Genomic DNA, 16,321 nt, shown 5'->3' on the forward strand with positions numbered 1-16,321 from the left:
CTGTCAAACACACAGTACACACACACATTTATATATATATTCTCACTCCCAGTGGCAAAGTTTCTCCAGCTTTGCAGCCCTCAGCATCCAGCCCATATTATTTTAATATACATTCCCGTTGTTTTAACATTTATGTGAACACACGATGCTTGAATTGTAATTTTGATACCTGCATTTTTTGTTTTTTGTTTTAAAGTTGCACTTTTGAAGGTCATAAGTAAACAATATATACATCGAGTAAGCTGGTGTCAAAGCAGATCTAAAAGCTGCACAAAACAAATGAAATTCAGATTGAAAAGATGAGATGGATGCTACCAAACTGCAGTAGATTGCTCATATTCTAATGTACAAATACTGTATAACCACACAATAACATACAGTACCGCTGCCAGCTTGCCACGCTGCCATTTTTCTCATTTTTCTTTGTTTAAATGAGGAACACAATTAGTTGTTTTTTTGTCAGATGGACACGTTGGATTGTTGCCAATGTTTCTACCTCACTCCTACCCTCATTTGTGCTCCAGACTTCCAGCTGGTGGAGGGTGGACACGAAGACAAAAATTATGCCATCTCCCTGCTCAAACACTGACTTCTTCCATTTCCTGCTATCCTCTCTAGATCCAGCACCCATCCCCCCTCTCCCTGCCTCTACTCCCCACCTGGCTGTCATTGAGGTTTCCATCTACGGGTGGTGGGGGCTTCAAATGCAGAGGCAGACAATCAGACGCAGGTGTCTCCTCTAGTGACCCGGATGTACTTATCCCCCGATGCCTGGTGACCCTGACAGGAAGTGATTCGCTGGCCAAGTGACCTCCCCTGGTGGCCCTTCCTGTCCCCGTGTTGCCTCTCAGGAAGGAAGGATGCGGTTTGTTGTCCTCAGGCGCCTCTCTCTCACTCTCCTGTCCTCAGCCTGACGAGAGAAACTCGATTATTGATTCCAGGCTCGTCTCTCCTCGTCCTGTCTTTTTTTTATTCTTCTTTTTCTGTCTGCTCCATTCTTCATCTCTTTCTCTCTTGTCTCAGCACCCACTTTATTTTCTTTTGACATCATCCCTTTCTTCTTTTGTTACTTTTTCCCCGTCCGTACGAGATGTGAGTAAACACTGCGGACACAGGCAAACCACACCGTCCCCGATCCCATTCAATTACACTCAGGGGGCTAACAAGTCTTTTGATTTATAGGCTCCGCTTTATTTTATTTCTGACACTGATTTATTTATTTGTTTTACTGTTATTTTATTGCCCATACATTCACATTAAATATGGCAGTCAATTCATGTGGTGGAGAAATTCCAAGGTCAGGCTTCTGGGTTTAGTCTGCTCTAAAATGAAGTGCATGCACACTGCAGATTAAAGACACCATTTGGTCATATTTAGGACGGGGACTTCCAGGCAGAGACAGAGACAGAGACCTCACTAACAACATCAAACACTGTTTTTGTTGTTCTTGGCTGTAGATTAAGAACAGGAACTTAAACCAACAAGGTGGAAAGGTCATGAAAAATCATTGCCATTGTTTGTTAATCTTGTATCTGTCAAGCAACAATGTCCAGGCCAGGAAAAACCTTATCTCCTGAGGACTTTCACTGCTTTCCAATGTGAGCATAGAGATTAATTTATAATAATTTGTTTGGTGTAACAATGGCGACAAAACCGTTTTTATGTTTTATTATAGTAGAATATTTCTCTTTGTCACTTGTTAATTAACATTTTGTAATTTCTGTCTTCAGCTGTAATAGTTTTATTGTTTTTGGCAATGTGCCTTCAGTATGTTTATGGTTTTAATTATTAAATGCATTAACATCAAAAAATAATAAAGTTAAACCTTTTGTGAGCTTGTCCTAATTGTGTCCTAATTGTGTCTTTTTGTAGTTTTAATATTAAGGGGGGAAAAAAGTAGAAACAGAAAAAGCTAACAGCAGAATATGATTTGTATCAGTTCAGGCAGCTTCAGCTGTAACTTATCATTTATTAGTTAATGCTTCTTTACTTTCTTTAAATACAAATTAAAATATAATTGTCACTCCTGTCATAACAAATACTATAACAACTAACAATTGTCACATAATGAGAATAAATTTGTGTTTCTAAAACATTTGGATCTAATTTTAAAAAAAATGACTGCAAAACCCAGCAAAACTGAATTATGTCTAGTCCATTCTCGTTTTCTTTGTGTTGTTAACGGAGACAATAAATGGATTTAGCTGTTAATGGGGTGCTCGATTCTTTGTTTTCTAAACGGCAACATAACGTGTTCCAAAAGAGACGGGAGAATAACAGGACAGCAGGGAGAGAGTGTGAAGTGAGATGCTGTAGTCCCACAGGTGTTTTTCTCTCCTCTGTAATGTCAGTCTGCAACTTTATTGCCACCTAGTGGGAGTGGATGTTTACTGTTTTTAGACCATGGCGGTTTTAATTCATTTATAGCTGTTAAACGTAGATGGTCTGTTTAAAGTTGAGGTAAAGCAGTGAAATAATTAAGCCCAGAATAAGTGTTCAGATCAGCAGTTTCTTACCATCATTGCCTATGTCAGCAAACTGCTGGTCTGTGACAGTGAATTTTTCCAGCTGAGCTCCTCTGTCAAGTCCTCCAGTAAATCTCCAACCAGTGAGTTCACATCTGGAGTCTGAGTGGGGAGATACACATCAGCGGGCCTTCGGGCGATGAGCTGGGGCTGAGGAGCACATCTCCACAGTTGCAGAGGATCAAGAACACTCAAAATGAATAAATGTCAAAAGGCAGTACTTTTGTAAGAGCGGGGAGGGGAATACACAAAGGAGGGTAAGGGTACAAGGACAGAAAATCCTGTAAAAGCAAGGGAGGATTTATTTGGCTACATTTGTCTAATTGGTTTTACGTTTGTGTCCACTGGCAACTAATGAAGTGTGTAACTGCTGAGTTTTATGTAATTTCTGCATTTTTCCGAGAGACGCAGAATGCAGAACTCAATTGAAAAAAGGAGAGTTAAATCAGCTAATTTAAAACCACACGTAGCACATCCTGCCACTCCTTACTGTATTTAACAGATGTTAGGCAAACTGAATTTGAACCTGTTTCATCCATTTAAAGCTATTTTAGGTTTTCACACTCTAAACGTCAAGCTTACATTTGAAGATTTTTAAAAAATGCTTTCATCTACTTCTTCCATCTTCATACCTATCTTCCATCTCTTTTAACCCTATCAAGTTATAAATGGTCATCCCTCTGACCTTCACCATTCTGTTTTGTACATCTTTCTTCAGCCATAGCTAAGGAGGTATGCAACAACAAAGCTCTGCTGTGGTCAGACGGCATCTGTCCTTTTAATAATCCTGGCTTTATAACTACACATCAAAGCGTTAAAGGCTAACATAATTGAGTTAACGAGTGTGTTTGGTATGTAAACCGATCCATTTTCCCTGTTAGGACTGTGGTCACAGTGTGTTGACCACAGATAGAGACAAACAGAGAGACAGAGAAGGAGTGAGAAGGCCCTAAAGCCTTGCAACAACTGTAGATTCATGCTGTGGGTCTGGCAAGCTCCACAGCACTCTGGGCCAGCACCAAGCTAATGAAAAAACAACACAAGGGTAATGCTGGTGTGGAGTTGGGATCGCAGCACCGCGCACACGGCACAACTGCCCCGGTCAGCACTGGCACTGGCCGCAGCGCCAGTTGTCACGGCCTTAATCCTGCCTGCTGAATGACCTCATCATTGCCTGCCTGACTTGCTCAAACAGCAATATAATGACCTCACCGACTCAACACACTCACACAATCACATGCAAAGTAGGCTAATAGGCTGGTGTAATATCCAAAACATGCAAAACCAGAATAGATTAGACTTCTTTTTTCTTTTCTTTTCTTTTTTAGATCATTTTAATGTTCAGCGTGAGAGTTCTACCTCCAGCTGATAAAGTGGAGGTGAATTAGTTTTATTTTGAGTATTTGGGGTAAAATTTATTCATTGTTTTTTATCATTCAATTTAAGCCCATAATAAAGTTTTGGCAGTAAGAAATGTGAACTCATTGAACTAGTAAATGAAACAGGATGAATACATGTTTTTTAAAGATTAGAGATAAAGTGTTGTGAACGAGTGTTTGCCCCCTTCCTTCTTATTTTTCCATTTTTGTCACAGACCATCAACTACATTTTATTAAACAAAGATAACCCGAGAAAATTGAAAATGCACTTTTTAAATGATGATCTTATTTATTTAGAGAAAAACTTTATTCAAGCCTACCTGGCTCTATGTCAGGTAGAAACACATGATGCAAGTTTACTGCACTCGTATTAAATAAGATCCTGTCCTGCACATACAGCCCAAATGATCATGAACATAGCTATTAACAGACATAAACACAGATGTACCTGCTGTCCATGAACATATATCCACACACAGACACACTTGTCTGTGATGAAAATAAAGAGACACTTGCTCTGTTGGCACCTCCTCCAATCACACAGGCCGCCTCCACTCCTTCATCCCAGCTGTCACAACTGCAAAAACTCTACAAATACACACGCGCACTCTTGCATATTCACACTCACCCACACACACCACTTTTCCTGCTCACACCTTTTCCCGCTCACCATGGCTCTCTCCAGTTGGTGCTCGTGTGCCCACTCTCAGCTGCAGCTTGTATGTAAAGTTTATGTTTGTGTGCATGTGCCATGTCTTTTATTGACGTGGTTCCAGCTGCGTGCAGACACAAAGAACCCACCTCTGCTCCTGAAGCAGTAGAGTGGACAAAGAGTTGCCGCCTTGAAGTTGTGAAAAATTACAGCCACCTAAAAGTCAGTCTGCTCTGTGTCTGAAAGAGGGGAAAGTATTGAAATGGCATCGGGTAATTTTGCATCTCCTTGTTGTGAATCTCTGCTTTTTCTCTGCTTTACACACCCTTATATTTTTGCTCCATGTGTCCAACCTGATACAGCTCACCTACTGAGTTAATTTTGGGCCACTGGATCTTATGATTAGTGCGTGTGAAATCACTCCTGTGCTTACTATGCATGTTTTCGTCTGTGTGTGTGTGAGAGTGAGTAAGTGCAACAACAAATGCTTCCTGTTTGACAGCAACACCATGTGCAAGGTCATAAATCTGATCACCAGAGCAGCAGATACAGTGACAGTGTTGCTCGCAGGAAGCACCCTGGATTAGCAAGGATTTATGGATGGACTTTGGATAACACAACCCATCACTTGTGAATGCACCCAGTATCCTGTTTCTTAAGATGGCAGACTGGGATTTTTGCAAGTGAAAAGAAAAGTGTCTTGATACTTCAAATCCACGAAAATAGAAAATGCTCAGACTGAATTCAGCTTTAGTAACTATCTGCAATTGAATAGGGGAACTGAAATAAGGAGCAGATATCTGGGAGGGGAGTTGGGCCTCTGTTAGTGATTATTGCCCATGTGGAGTTTTTTCCATTTTGGTACCCTGGCTCAGACTCTTATGTCTGGATCTTTTAAAGGGTCCAGTGAGGTTTGGGCATGTCTGATTTTCAACACTTCAGAATAAACTTTTCTACAGCTCCCTGAGGCCTTACTAATGCAGGCCCCCTGTTGACTTGCAGCAAAATTGAAAAAGAAAAAAACACAACTGTGAAAACTAGAGGTGGAAATTGCATGTGTGACACTGGGATGATGTGGTGACGTCTTTGGAAAGGTAATAATTATCGTTGTCACCTTCGTTTTTTATGATGCCAAGGAAAGAGAATTAAAACAGTTTCAGGATGACAGGTTTGAAGCGGATGCTTGGCTTAATTTGTTTAGCACATTAAAAGAATTGAGGCATTGAAGGACATGATTGTGCCATGGCAATTTCAAGCAGCCTTAGCACATTGTTTCTGCAAAGCACCGTTTCTTTGCAATTTCTCAGCTAAAGTACACAAAGGTTTATAAGTAGAGAAAAGTTAACAAAATGACCTTATGGCTGCAAAGAAACTGCATTAAAATTCAACTGAAATATCAGGATTTCACATTAGATATTCATGGTGTTAGTCAGACTATCCATCTAAAATATTTTCATTTGTAGTGAACCGGGCCAGAATCAGCCCGCCAAAGGCTGTCAAAGTGAAGAAGGGCATGAATTTTAGACTTTTAACTGTATTTTCAAAGGTTTTACAATTTTTTCTACTGATAAAACTAAAACCATTCATGTCACACCAAAGTAAATAACTAATAGATAAACAATGAAATAGCAGAAGGTTCCTGTTTTCTATAATATTATCTAATAAAGAAATGTGTGATTTTTAGAAACAAAGACAAAAAGAGGACATCAACACATCTGTATAATTGCCGGACAGTCAGCACAAATAGATAGTAGAACTTTTTTTTTTTTTTTTTACAGTTTAGGCCCAAAGCAGCATTTCTTTCTCATGTAGAAAAACTGAGATGTACTCCTGAAATTGCACTTGTTTTTTATTTTAGAATATGTCTAAACTTATTTGCACTGACATAAAGAGGAGTTTTTCTGACCGTTACAATGCTTTACTCTGTTGGGAAACCTCAGGTCTGTCCTTGGTAATATGCTAACACACACACACACATAATTATTGCAAACAGTCACAACAGCACTCCCTGATGGCCGGAGCCTCCGCCCTCCTCCAGAAGGGCAATTCACTCCCCCACACAGTGCCCAAACCATTAACCCAGCCTCACTTCAAAACATGATTATGCCAGAACAAGCCTGATCCACAGAGGCTGACACCCCAAAACCCAGGCAGGACCCAAGTGATAAACTTCCAGCTTACTGGTGCCAGAAACCACAGGACATCCTCAGTTGTCCCTGTCCATACTCCAGTGGATCAAAGCTGTTTTCCTGGCATGTGGAAGCGCTCCTGATAGGTGATTTTAATATTGTGGTTTAATGGTCTATGAATTTGAATTTATTTTTGAAAATCAGACAAAGTGTCTTCAATATTTTTTTTAAGAAATCAGAAAAAGAGTCCTAAAATACTGACAGCTAATGGAAACCTGGAACACAGAAAGGATTCATAAGTAATAAATGAAAAAGGTTGGGGAACATCGCTACATAACAGTGTCAAAATAATCCAATAATACCTCTTTTTAATGTGTGTGTCCTGTAAGTATAAAGCTGTTTCCCTCACTAACTTATAACATGTGGCAAATGTCATGGAGTAAAAAGAAGGATAAGACTTATGGAATTATAGTTGAAGTAAAGCATTCCTTGAGTATTTAAATATCTATAATAAAAACTGTTCTGTTCATATTATACTTGTGCACTCTTTCTTAATGTTTTTTATTAAAATATATTTGATATAACCACATACAAACAACTAGCACCCACCCATACTTTTCTCTGAGACACACATATACACTCAGTGTGTTTTTCTCATTTAAGTTGCCTCGGGGAGCGAATAAGTGCCAGGCAGTACCAGTCCACTGTCGGCTGCTCTCACCAAGGCCTGACAAACAGGGGTTCGGGCTGGCAAGATGCCCCCTGCCCCCTCTTGCAGCACTCAGGCCACAGGCAGCTGACAGAAGAAGCAGCCAAAAGATCAACAGTTGCTGTGACTTTGGTTGAGCGACTGGCCAGGCTGCTGCACGCCACCCAGCACATACTCAGGGCACCTGACCCTGAGTAAACTGACAAATGCCAAACATTTGGGTGTGCCTGCAGAGTGATGTGACCCTGAGGGTTCGATGACCTTACTGCACCAGGTACCCAGACACATACAAAACTACAGGTATTATTTTAACACTTTTTCCCCCTTTTTTGTCTGTCTTTCAAGCTCTCGACCAGCTATATTCCACTTGCAATCTCCCACACAGTAATCATCATGGAGCAAATCTAATGGCCCTTGCACCAGGGAAAGCGTGCTGTAATTTGTGCCTGATTACCATGTTTATGTGACTGGATGCTGTTTTACAGTGCGCGATACTTAAACAAGTGCTTGAAATTAACGTCTGGTTTGTTACTTTCAGCAAAGAAAAAATACACTCGCTTCATTAGGTTTCTCTGAACTGCCTCCACATTTTGTATTCATGGGCCTTGGCACAGAAACTCATAAACATGCACAAGCATATGGCACCCTAACTATACATTACAGCCTCTCGATGTAAAGTACAGTCGTTAGACATATTTAACTTATCTTGACAAGGATGTTAATTTTCCTGAAAGCAGGGATGGATTCCAGTGACCTTCCCTATTGACGTCCCTAATTCCCTCCAAAATGCCCAGCTGTTGCCACAGCAGACAGCTGCTTTGGGGGCAGAAGGAATCTCAGCTGTTGACGGGAGCTGTGCAAAAAGGTTGGTGGATTTTCGGGTTTGTATTCCCCCCAAATCCACTTACTGCCCTGCATGAAGCTGGGTGGAAAAATGCTGACAGACAGCAAACTGAGGGACGGAAAGCAGAGGCTACAGCTGTCCGTGTGTTTACAACCAAACTACTCTGTTTCTACCCCCAGCTCAAAAACGACTGACTTTTGAGTTGGGGGTCAAATTAAGAGACATCCCCAAATAATCTGTGGGATATAATTTGGCTTGATGGGAAATTCAGTATTGGGGATTCAAATATAAAGAAAGGAAGAGATTAATTTGCCATTTTAGCAGCAAAAGTTTACTACAGTTATGTCAAAACCACTTAGGGATCAGCTAAATTCCAAATGCAGTGATTTCAATACACTGATCCCTCTATACATGTGACTCATAACCTGTTTAATGCTCTGTTGTTTCTTTCTGGGTTGATTTTCAGTTGTAACTTGCATATCTAAAATGTGACTTCCTCTGTGGAAAATTCAGCCTGATATTACAATTACGGACGCACACTGAAAAGCTGAGGGGATAATGAGAGCTCACTTTGACTCCCTGATGTGGGCATCAAATAATGTCTCTGGGCTATGATTGCCATTAATAGACTAATGAGCCTGGACAGTCTGGAAAATGAACGGAAAGAAAACTGCTGCGGAAGTCATGCTGCGGAAGGAAAAACTATTATATGAATTAGAAAGGGCACGGGTTAGTTCAGAGAGGATCAAGTGACCATCATTTACCATTCTTGATTATGGAGGCAACTGAAAAACCTACTGTAGTTTGGACAGAAGCAACCAGTAGTACTGATATATAAGCCAGACTCATGCAACAGTAGCAACTCTTTTTATTTTACTCCTAATAGTGATCTAATATAGTCGTTTCTCAATTTCTAAAACTCACACATTTAAATCAATCATATTCATTTTCTAGAAATCAAAGTATAAAGTGCAACTGTAGGTCTGAGTTTTAAGCTCTATGACTTTGTTTCTTATTGCTATACCGCCCTCTTGCGACGCATTGTTGAAATCACGTTTCAGCTGTTTTTCTTTTGATTATTCATGTATAAGAGAACCTTTTAAAATTATTTGTACTGACCTGCAGCCACACGCCATGTATACACAGAGAGAGAGAGAGAGAGAGAGAGAGAGAGAGAGAGAGAGAGAGAGAGAGAGAGAGAGATACATACCAAACAAACAAAAAATCTAAGCTAATCATCAGTATAATACATGGAAATGTTGGCGCACTCACCTTAAAACGGCTTCTGTAACACAAAGTAGGGTAAGCTTATTACTAAAAAAGCAAAACTAGCTGCTTTAAAAGCAGTTCTGTTTTAAAGTATAATGCAAATTATTATGAGGCTTTACAACATATCACCTTTATTACATAAAAATCAGACTGCTGACAGAGAAATATCTGAATGCTCTGTACTTTAGCACACACTGACCCAAAGTCCTGCAAATATCAAGGTTTCATTGAACGCAAAACTTCGTTTTTAGGTGGAAGAATTCCTTGCACACAAATCTGTAGCAAAGCTGTGCCGCTGATATTTTATTTTTTTATTTTTGTTGTTGTTGTTGTTCCTTCTCTTCTTTTTCAGGACCACGGAGAGCGCCCCTGACCCCGTCGATTGGAGGTTATGCGTTTGGAAGTCACGTGATTGTGTTTAAACCTGAAAATCCCCCCTCCTCTCTAAATCGACTTCAGCTCTGCCCCCTTCGGCTTTGCCGTTACTACGCGCAGTGCTGAAGCTGCTGTCCTGGAAAGAGCAACCTATCAAGAGCAGGAAGCGGCAGATCAACAACGGAAGCGACAGCGATTTGCGTGGAAAGGTGTCGAGGAACATGCGTTTAACGCACAGGTGAAAAAAAATCACCTGATTTAACTTCTTCGCTGCTCCAACTTTTCAGCCCTACCTTGCGCAGATTCCGGTTAGATTTGCTTTTTGTTTGTTTGTGTCTGTTGAGAATAGTTTTTTTTTAAAGAAACAAACAAACTATAAAATCTTGAGACATGTCTCGCAAGAAGGCAGTCAAAGGCAAAGCAGCGACCAGCAGCCCGTCCGCGGGCAGCCCCTCCGGGAAAGGGACCGGGAAATCTGCGAGAGGAAGCCCGGGCATCGTTCAGATGAATGGTGTAGTCCATCCCAGCAGACCGTCCATCAGCAACAGCAGCGAGTTTTATGACATCGCTTTCAAGGTAAAGGTGTCCACCGATGTTACTCAGTCAACCCAAGTCACGCAAAAGTCGACTGTGTTGGAGGACTTTGCATGAAAACATGAAAGGGTGCGGTGCGGTATAATTTGGGAAACAACACACCTACGAAGGTCAAAAACTAAATATCGAGCAAATGATATGCATGCTTTTGTGTATGTGTGTGTATTTTAGGCACGATAAACCCGATTGTAGTCTACTTTATCCCTGCTGCTGCCGTTGTCCTGCCCAGCTTTCATTGTCTTCCGTTTTACCACCACCTTTATCATTTAAACAGCAGCGAACCCGCGATAGCAGCTGTGTCAATAAACAATCGATAACCCGGAGAAGGGGCGCATCGCACTACAACAGCCAACCAACAAATTATTTGCTCCTTCCGTGCAACCGGTTAATAGCACGTTTTCCTCAGAAGCAGGATGAGTTGTTGGTATACACAACCTAGTGTGAGGGTACTGGGTGTGAGCTGCCACTTCACCTCAACACAAACACAGATTTACACCCACAGATTCCCTGTGTGTACTCCCAGCGTAGCTTCAAGGGGCCCTTGCCACCTACTCCGTGTTTTTGAAGCAGCTGTTTGATGTGAGAGGAGAGATGGCTTTGTGTTGCTTTTTTTCCATTTGAAAGAATGGATTGTTCCATGTAAGCCACTTAAATGAAGGGCTTCTACTTCCATATTTTCAAAAGGTTGGATTAACCTGTTTCAGTTTGGGCTCAGATTTCTACTGGTGAAAATCTCTACTGCCTGGGTTTTCTTCAGTAGCATCATATGCTGCCACACTGATTTCCTACAGCTCTGACAAGTGCTTTCGAAATTCTCTCTAATCCTTCTCTTTTGATTTCTTTTGATAATTCAGCACTGGATTATAGTCCAACCTGTAGATTCAAGGTTAGCAGCAGGCTTTTGAGAGATTGCACTGTACCTCTATCTGATCGTGCTCTAAAAAGTGTCATTTGTCGGGCATTTTGCCATGTTCCATGTATTATGGCTCTCTCTGGTCAATAATCACATTAAATATAAGAGAGACAGAGAATCCAAGCACCTTCTCTTACACACTCCTTCAAAGGTCTGAATATGGGTGAAGCTTCTGAGGGAGGGGTCATAAAAGAAACAACAAGATTTTTAAAGATAAAAAGAAGTGGGAGCAACTCCTTTTTTTTTTTATTCTCCTTCCTGGTTCTTTCGTGTCCTCTCTGCTTCCTCTCTACGGACCCAGGAGGCGCTTTTAATTTCCATACTCCAGGTCCCAAAGTGCCTCACCTAAACTGATAATAGTAATCACATAAAACCTTTAACCTAATCACAGCTCTGAATAAAAAGAGAAATGTACAGCTCGCTTTTCTGCAATAAAGTTAGCCGCGTACGAATACATCATGCACTTACAGAAAGGCTTTAAGGACATCAACTGGCCGCAGCAAGGAGTCACACATTCATCCACGTACACCTTCTTCCGTGGCCAAGCACCAGAATACCAGGACTGATTTAGCCGAATGATTCAGATGCGGCGATGACAAACAATCAGACGCTGATAGTTAATTAAACAAATGAGCAACAGCTCCCTCCTGTTCATGCTAATTATTTCAGTTATTTCTGGCATTTACTTTTTTTGGGGGGGGGGAGGGGGATCATATCCCTCGCATGCCTCTAACTCACTCCTGCTGGAATACCTGTGCAGGTGATGCTGGTTGGAGATTCTGGTGTGGGGAAAACCTGTCTTCTGGTCCGATTCAAAGACGGCGCTTTCCTGGCCGGCAGCTTCATCTCCACTGTGGGCATCGACTTTAGGGTGAGTTTAAATCACGAGAGCCAAACAAAAACGAACATAAACCAATTCCCTGCACACATGCACTTTCATACACACTTTCAGATTGTGTTGTTTCTAAATGGGGCCATATTCTAATGGGATTTTCTTTTTAAAGCTATTTAGTCACTTTACATGTCCCAGAACTCTGACTATCTCCTGTGTGAGATGTCTCACAAGATAAGATATTGATTTCTTAAATTAGTTCGACATGCTTTAGTTTTTTAGTCTCCCTGGGCAATCACAGTGCCTATCATGTGCCAGTTTCATGGTCCCACATGGGCAACTATAGAGAAATTTATCCATGTCTTCATTTGATCACATTCAGATGTCTATGCATGTGACAGAAACAGGTGTTCACTTAGGTGATACTGAGAATCATATTTGCAAAAATGTGCTACTTTTAATCATTAAGTCATAAAATGCTTTGTTCCGTTTGATGCACATAGATTAAAATAAAAGTAGAAACAGCTATATCTTTTTGCTGTATATTCCTTTTCTTGATAGAATCAGACAGATACAGTTGTGGTCAGTTTACTTGTTATCAGAATGATTGTTGTAATAATTTTGGGTGCTTTTAAAAGATTTGAACTGTTCTTTTTCCAGGATGCAATAATTATGCAGCACACATCTTTAATTACTTTTTTAAAAAACAAGAATTGGGTGTGCAATTTGAAATTTTGGGGGGGCTTTTCTCTTCTCCACACACATTTTAAAGTATACATACAGGCTTAAATACACACACTTACTAATTGATGCTGAAGGCAATAAAACATTTTTTAACTTGACAAGGCCCAGGCTTATTAACATCATCGTGATCATGATTGACTGCAACTGGTAGGTTCTCTTTGCCAGCATAAAAGGATTTGTTTGACAGAATTTATTGGACTGATGTACTCAGAACAATGGGAAAGTCCAAGCAACTCAGTGAAGAGCTAAGAAGGAGAATTCTAGCTTTACTTTTGGTCACAATGACGAGATGTATGTTTAAAAGATGATAAAAGTGAGGCTTTCGCCAGCTGTCAAGCAAGGTGGTGGCACTGGATCATTGCACAAGGTGTATGGAATAACGAAAAAAGAGAACTACCTCCAAATTCTTCAATTTCACTTCAAATCAACAGCTAGACAGTTGAAACTTGAGACGATCAATAAGATTATTGAATGGCCATCCTAAAGCTCTGACCTCAACCCTACAGAAACTGAATTTGTGGACTACGCTAAAAATCCAGGACTGTGATGAGAAACCAATTGATTGAAATTGCCCCTACCATTTCTGTCAAGAAGAACATTCATGCCCATGATGAGTGACTGCAAATCAGTTCAAACTCCACATGTAACCGAGAATAACGTAAAAATAAATCTTTACATGTTCATGCTGAGATATTTTTTGCTTGTTTTTGACTAATTAGGTTCACTGGCGATAGTTCAGCAACATGGCTGGGTACAAAAAGCAGTTGTAGGAAAGTTTGGTAAGGTTTGCCGTTGTGTTAAATGTACCCCAAAGCACTTTACACATCCAGTCATCCACCCATTCACACACTGGTGATGGCAAGCTACATTGTAGCCACAGCCACCCTGGGACGCACTGACAGAGGCGAGGCTGCCGGACACTGGCGGCACCGGGCCCTCTAACCACCACCAGTAGGCAATGGGTGAAGCGTCTTGCCCAAGGACACAACGACTGAAACTGTCCAAGCCGGGGCTCGAACCGGCAACCTTCCGATTACAAGGCGAACTCCCAACTCTTGAGCCACAATCGCCCCAGTTTAAAGAGTAAACTGAAATTTGTCGGAGAATTGAGATGTGATTAATGTGACTGCAAGTCATCACTACATCTACAAATTCTTTACCATAGAAAGACACAAATTTATATACTGTAAGCACTTTCCCCAGAAAGTAGTGTCATCAATACTATACTACTGTAAGCACTTTTTTATTATAAGCATGTGCACACACTGCTGATCTACTTGTAGCAGCTGTGTTGCTTTCAGTCTGTATTATGTGTTTAATCTCTTATTTCTCTAAAATTAAAGCTTTTTAGTTTTAGCTTGCTTTGTAAAATCACCGACAGGGTTTAAATGCAATTCTGTTTATGTCACAGGTTGCACGGCTTCCCAACTTTTTTGGGGGAACAGGATTATAATATTACATAAATGTACAGCAGTCTAGTAATTTATGTTTGTGTGTGTCCCTGTGTGTGGTAAACTAAATATCCAACCATTGTATAGTCCCGTGTGGGCTGGACGAGTTTGTGGGTGGGTGAGCGGTTGAATTATTTACTTATGCAATGTCTCTTATGACACTTATAGCACCGTAATGCTGATGCACATTTAGGCCTCTCCAAGTACAGAGGAGGCCTCTGTCTGCTACATTTAATGCTAATGGAGGAAAAAGAACCGGACGCATAAAGTTTAGCACTTACTCAGCTCTTTTGCCTTATTGACTTATTATTTAATCGCAGTGTAGCACAGAGCTGTATTACGTGAATAATGATCTCTCGTCAAAGCTCCCTTTGTCTTCTACATGGTTTCACGTTAAGCAGTTCAGTTCTTGAAACAGATCGCCCAGGACTCACGAGGATCGTCTGCAGTTCTATTTCTCTTATTATATTTTGTTGGGGTTTTTAAAAATTTACGTTTAAAACAGATCACCGAATGATTATAATTACATAATCTCTTAAAACTGGACACGGATATCTATGTAAACATGAATGTGAACTTGTTTAAACAGTGACAACAGTGAGCGGCTTATCTGTTTGTTTTTAAGAGAAAGACCAGGACTTTGTTGAGTTGGAGGGAAAACTTGAAGGTCTGTGGTGTTTGTCTTCCCATGGAGAATACACAGAGAAAGGAAGAAGGATGGGGAGTGATTCTTATTTTTAGGACAGACAGTTTTGATCCCCTTTAGTTGGTGGGAAAGAGAGGCAATTTGCTTCGTATGGGGATTTGATCCAGTTCTCACTTCAAAGCTCTCCAGCAAGACGCAATGTTTTCCTTTCCCCTCTTGTTTATTGCATTCTCATCTCATTTAAACCTCAACATGTTCTCGGGATTAGAGTTGCACTAGTACACAGTTTGGCTTAAGATACAGTGAGTGTGAATGCAAAATGTGCTGCATCTCTGCATTTGTGTTTCGCTTCAAAAATCCATGCAGGATGCTTATAAAGGATTAAATTACAGATAAGAGTGAAAGGTTAGACCGTACCTTGCTTACTGTCATAACACAAATGGGAAGCAGACATAGCTCTCTATTTCACACTCATGGCGATGATATGATATCAACCCTACCAGGTTAATAGGGTGAATTCAAGTCTCTAGCTGCCTAATGAATCACACCAAGAAATGTTTGTGTCGCAGATGTATCACTGGATCCAGAAATGCGTAATTCTGTCTTTCAAATGCGTTTCTACTTTCACATCACTGTTTTGCACATGTAAAAGTTTTTAGGAACTAAAATTTTAACCAGAGAAGTTCAGTTTTCAGGGTAATGAACTGTCTCTTGTTATAGTTCAATTGAAATTGAAAATTTGCATAAAAGTGGGACAAGTGATCATCTTCAGAGTCAGTGCGTTGACAGTTAATACAAGTGCTAATGGATCGGGACTTTGCAGGTATTAGTGTGTGTAAATGACTTGTTACCCAAGCAAAAATTAATTATGACAGATATTAAATGATTGTTTTCAGAAATCACACGAAATAAATTTTGATATTTTACTTTCATACACTGTGTTGCTAAAAGTTTTTGTCTACTGTCTGATGTCAGCCCACCCTTTGCTGAAACAGCTTCAACTCTTCTGGGAAGTCTTCTATCAGGTTGTGGTTAGGACTAAACTGTAAAGGCCACTCAAGTTCTTTCAAACTAAACTCATTCATTCATGTCTTTATGGGCCTTGCTTTGTGCACTGGTGCGAAGTCATGTTGGAACAGGAAGAGCTCATCCCCGAACTGTTAGCACAAAGTTGGGAGCATGAAATTTTCCAAAATGTCGTGGTATGCTGAAGCATAGGAGTTCCTTTCACTTGAACTAAGAGGCTAAGATGAATGCCT

General features: G+C 40.6%; 1 protein-coding gene across 1 annotated transcript in view; it reads left to right on the forward strand.

The window, feature by feature from the left end:
- The first annotated feature begins 10,089 nt into the window (after positions 1–10,089).
- Positions 10,090–16,321, forward strand: part of LOC308412257 (ras-related protein Rab-26-like) — a 58,919-nt gene continuing 52,687 nt past the window's right edge. Inside the window, exons 1-2 of the mRNA XM_080906475.1 lie at positions 10,090–10,458; positions 12,150–12,260. Coding sequence (XP_080762601.1) covers positions 10,273–10,458; positions 12,150–12,260 — 297 coding nt within the window. The 5' untranslated portion in view covers positions 10,090–10,272. The remainder of the gene's footprint in view (positions 10,459–12,149; positions 12,261–16,321) is intronic.

This window comes from Rhamphochromis sp. 'chilingali' (assembly GCF_963969265.1).
Source record: "Rhamphochromis sp. 'chilingali' genome assembly, chromosome: 15".
Taxonomy (NCBI): Eukaryota; Metazoa; Chordata; class Actinopteri; order Cichliformes; family Cichlidae; genus Rhamphochromis; species Rhamphochromis sp. 'chilingali'.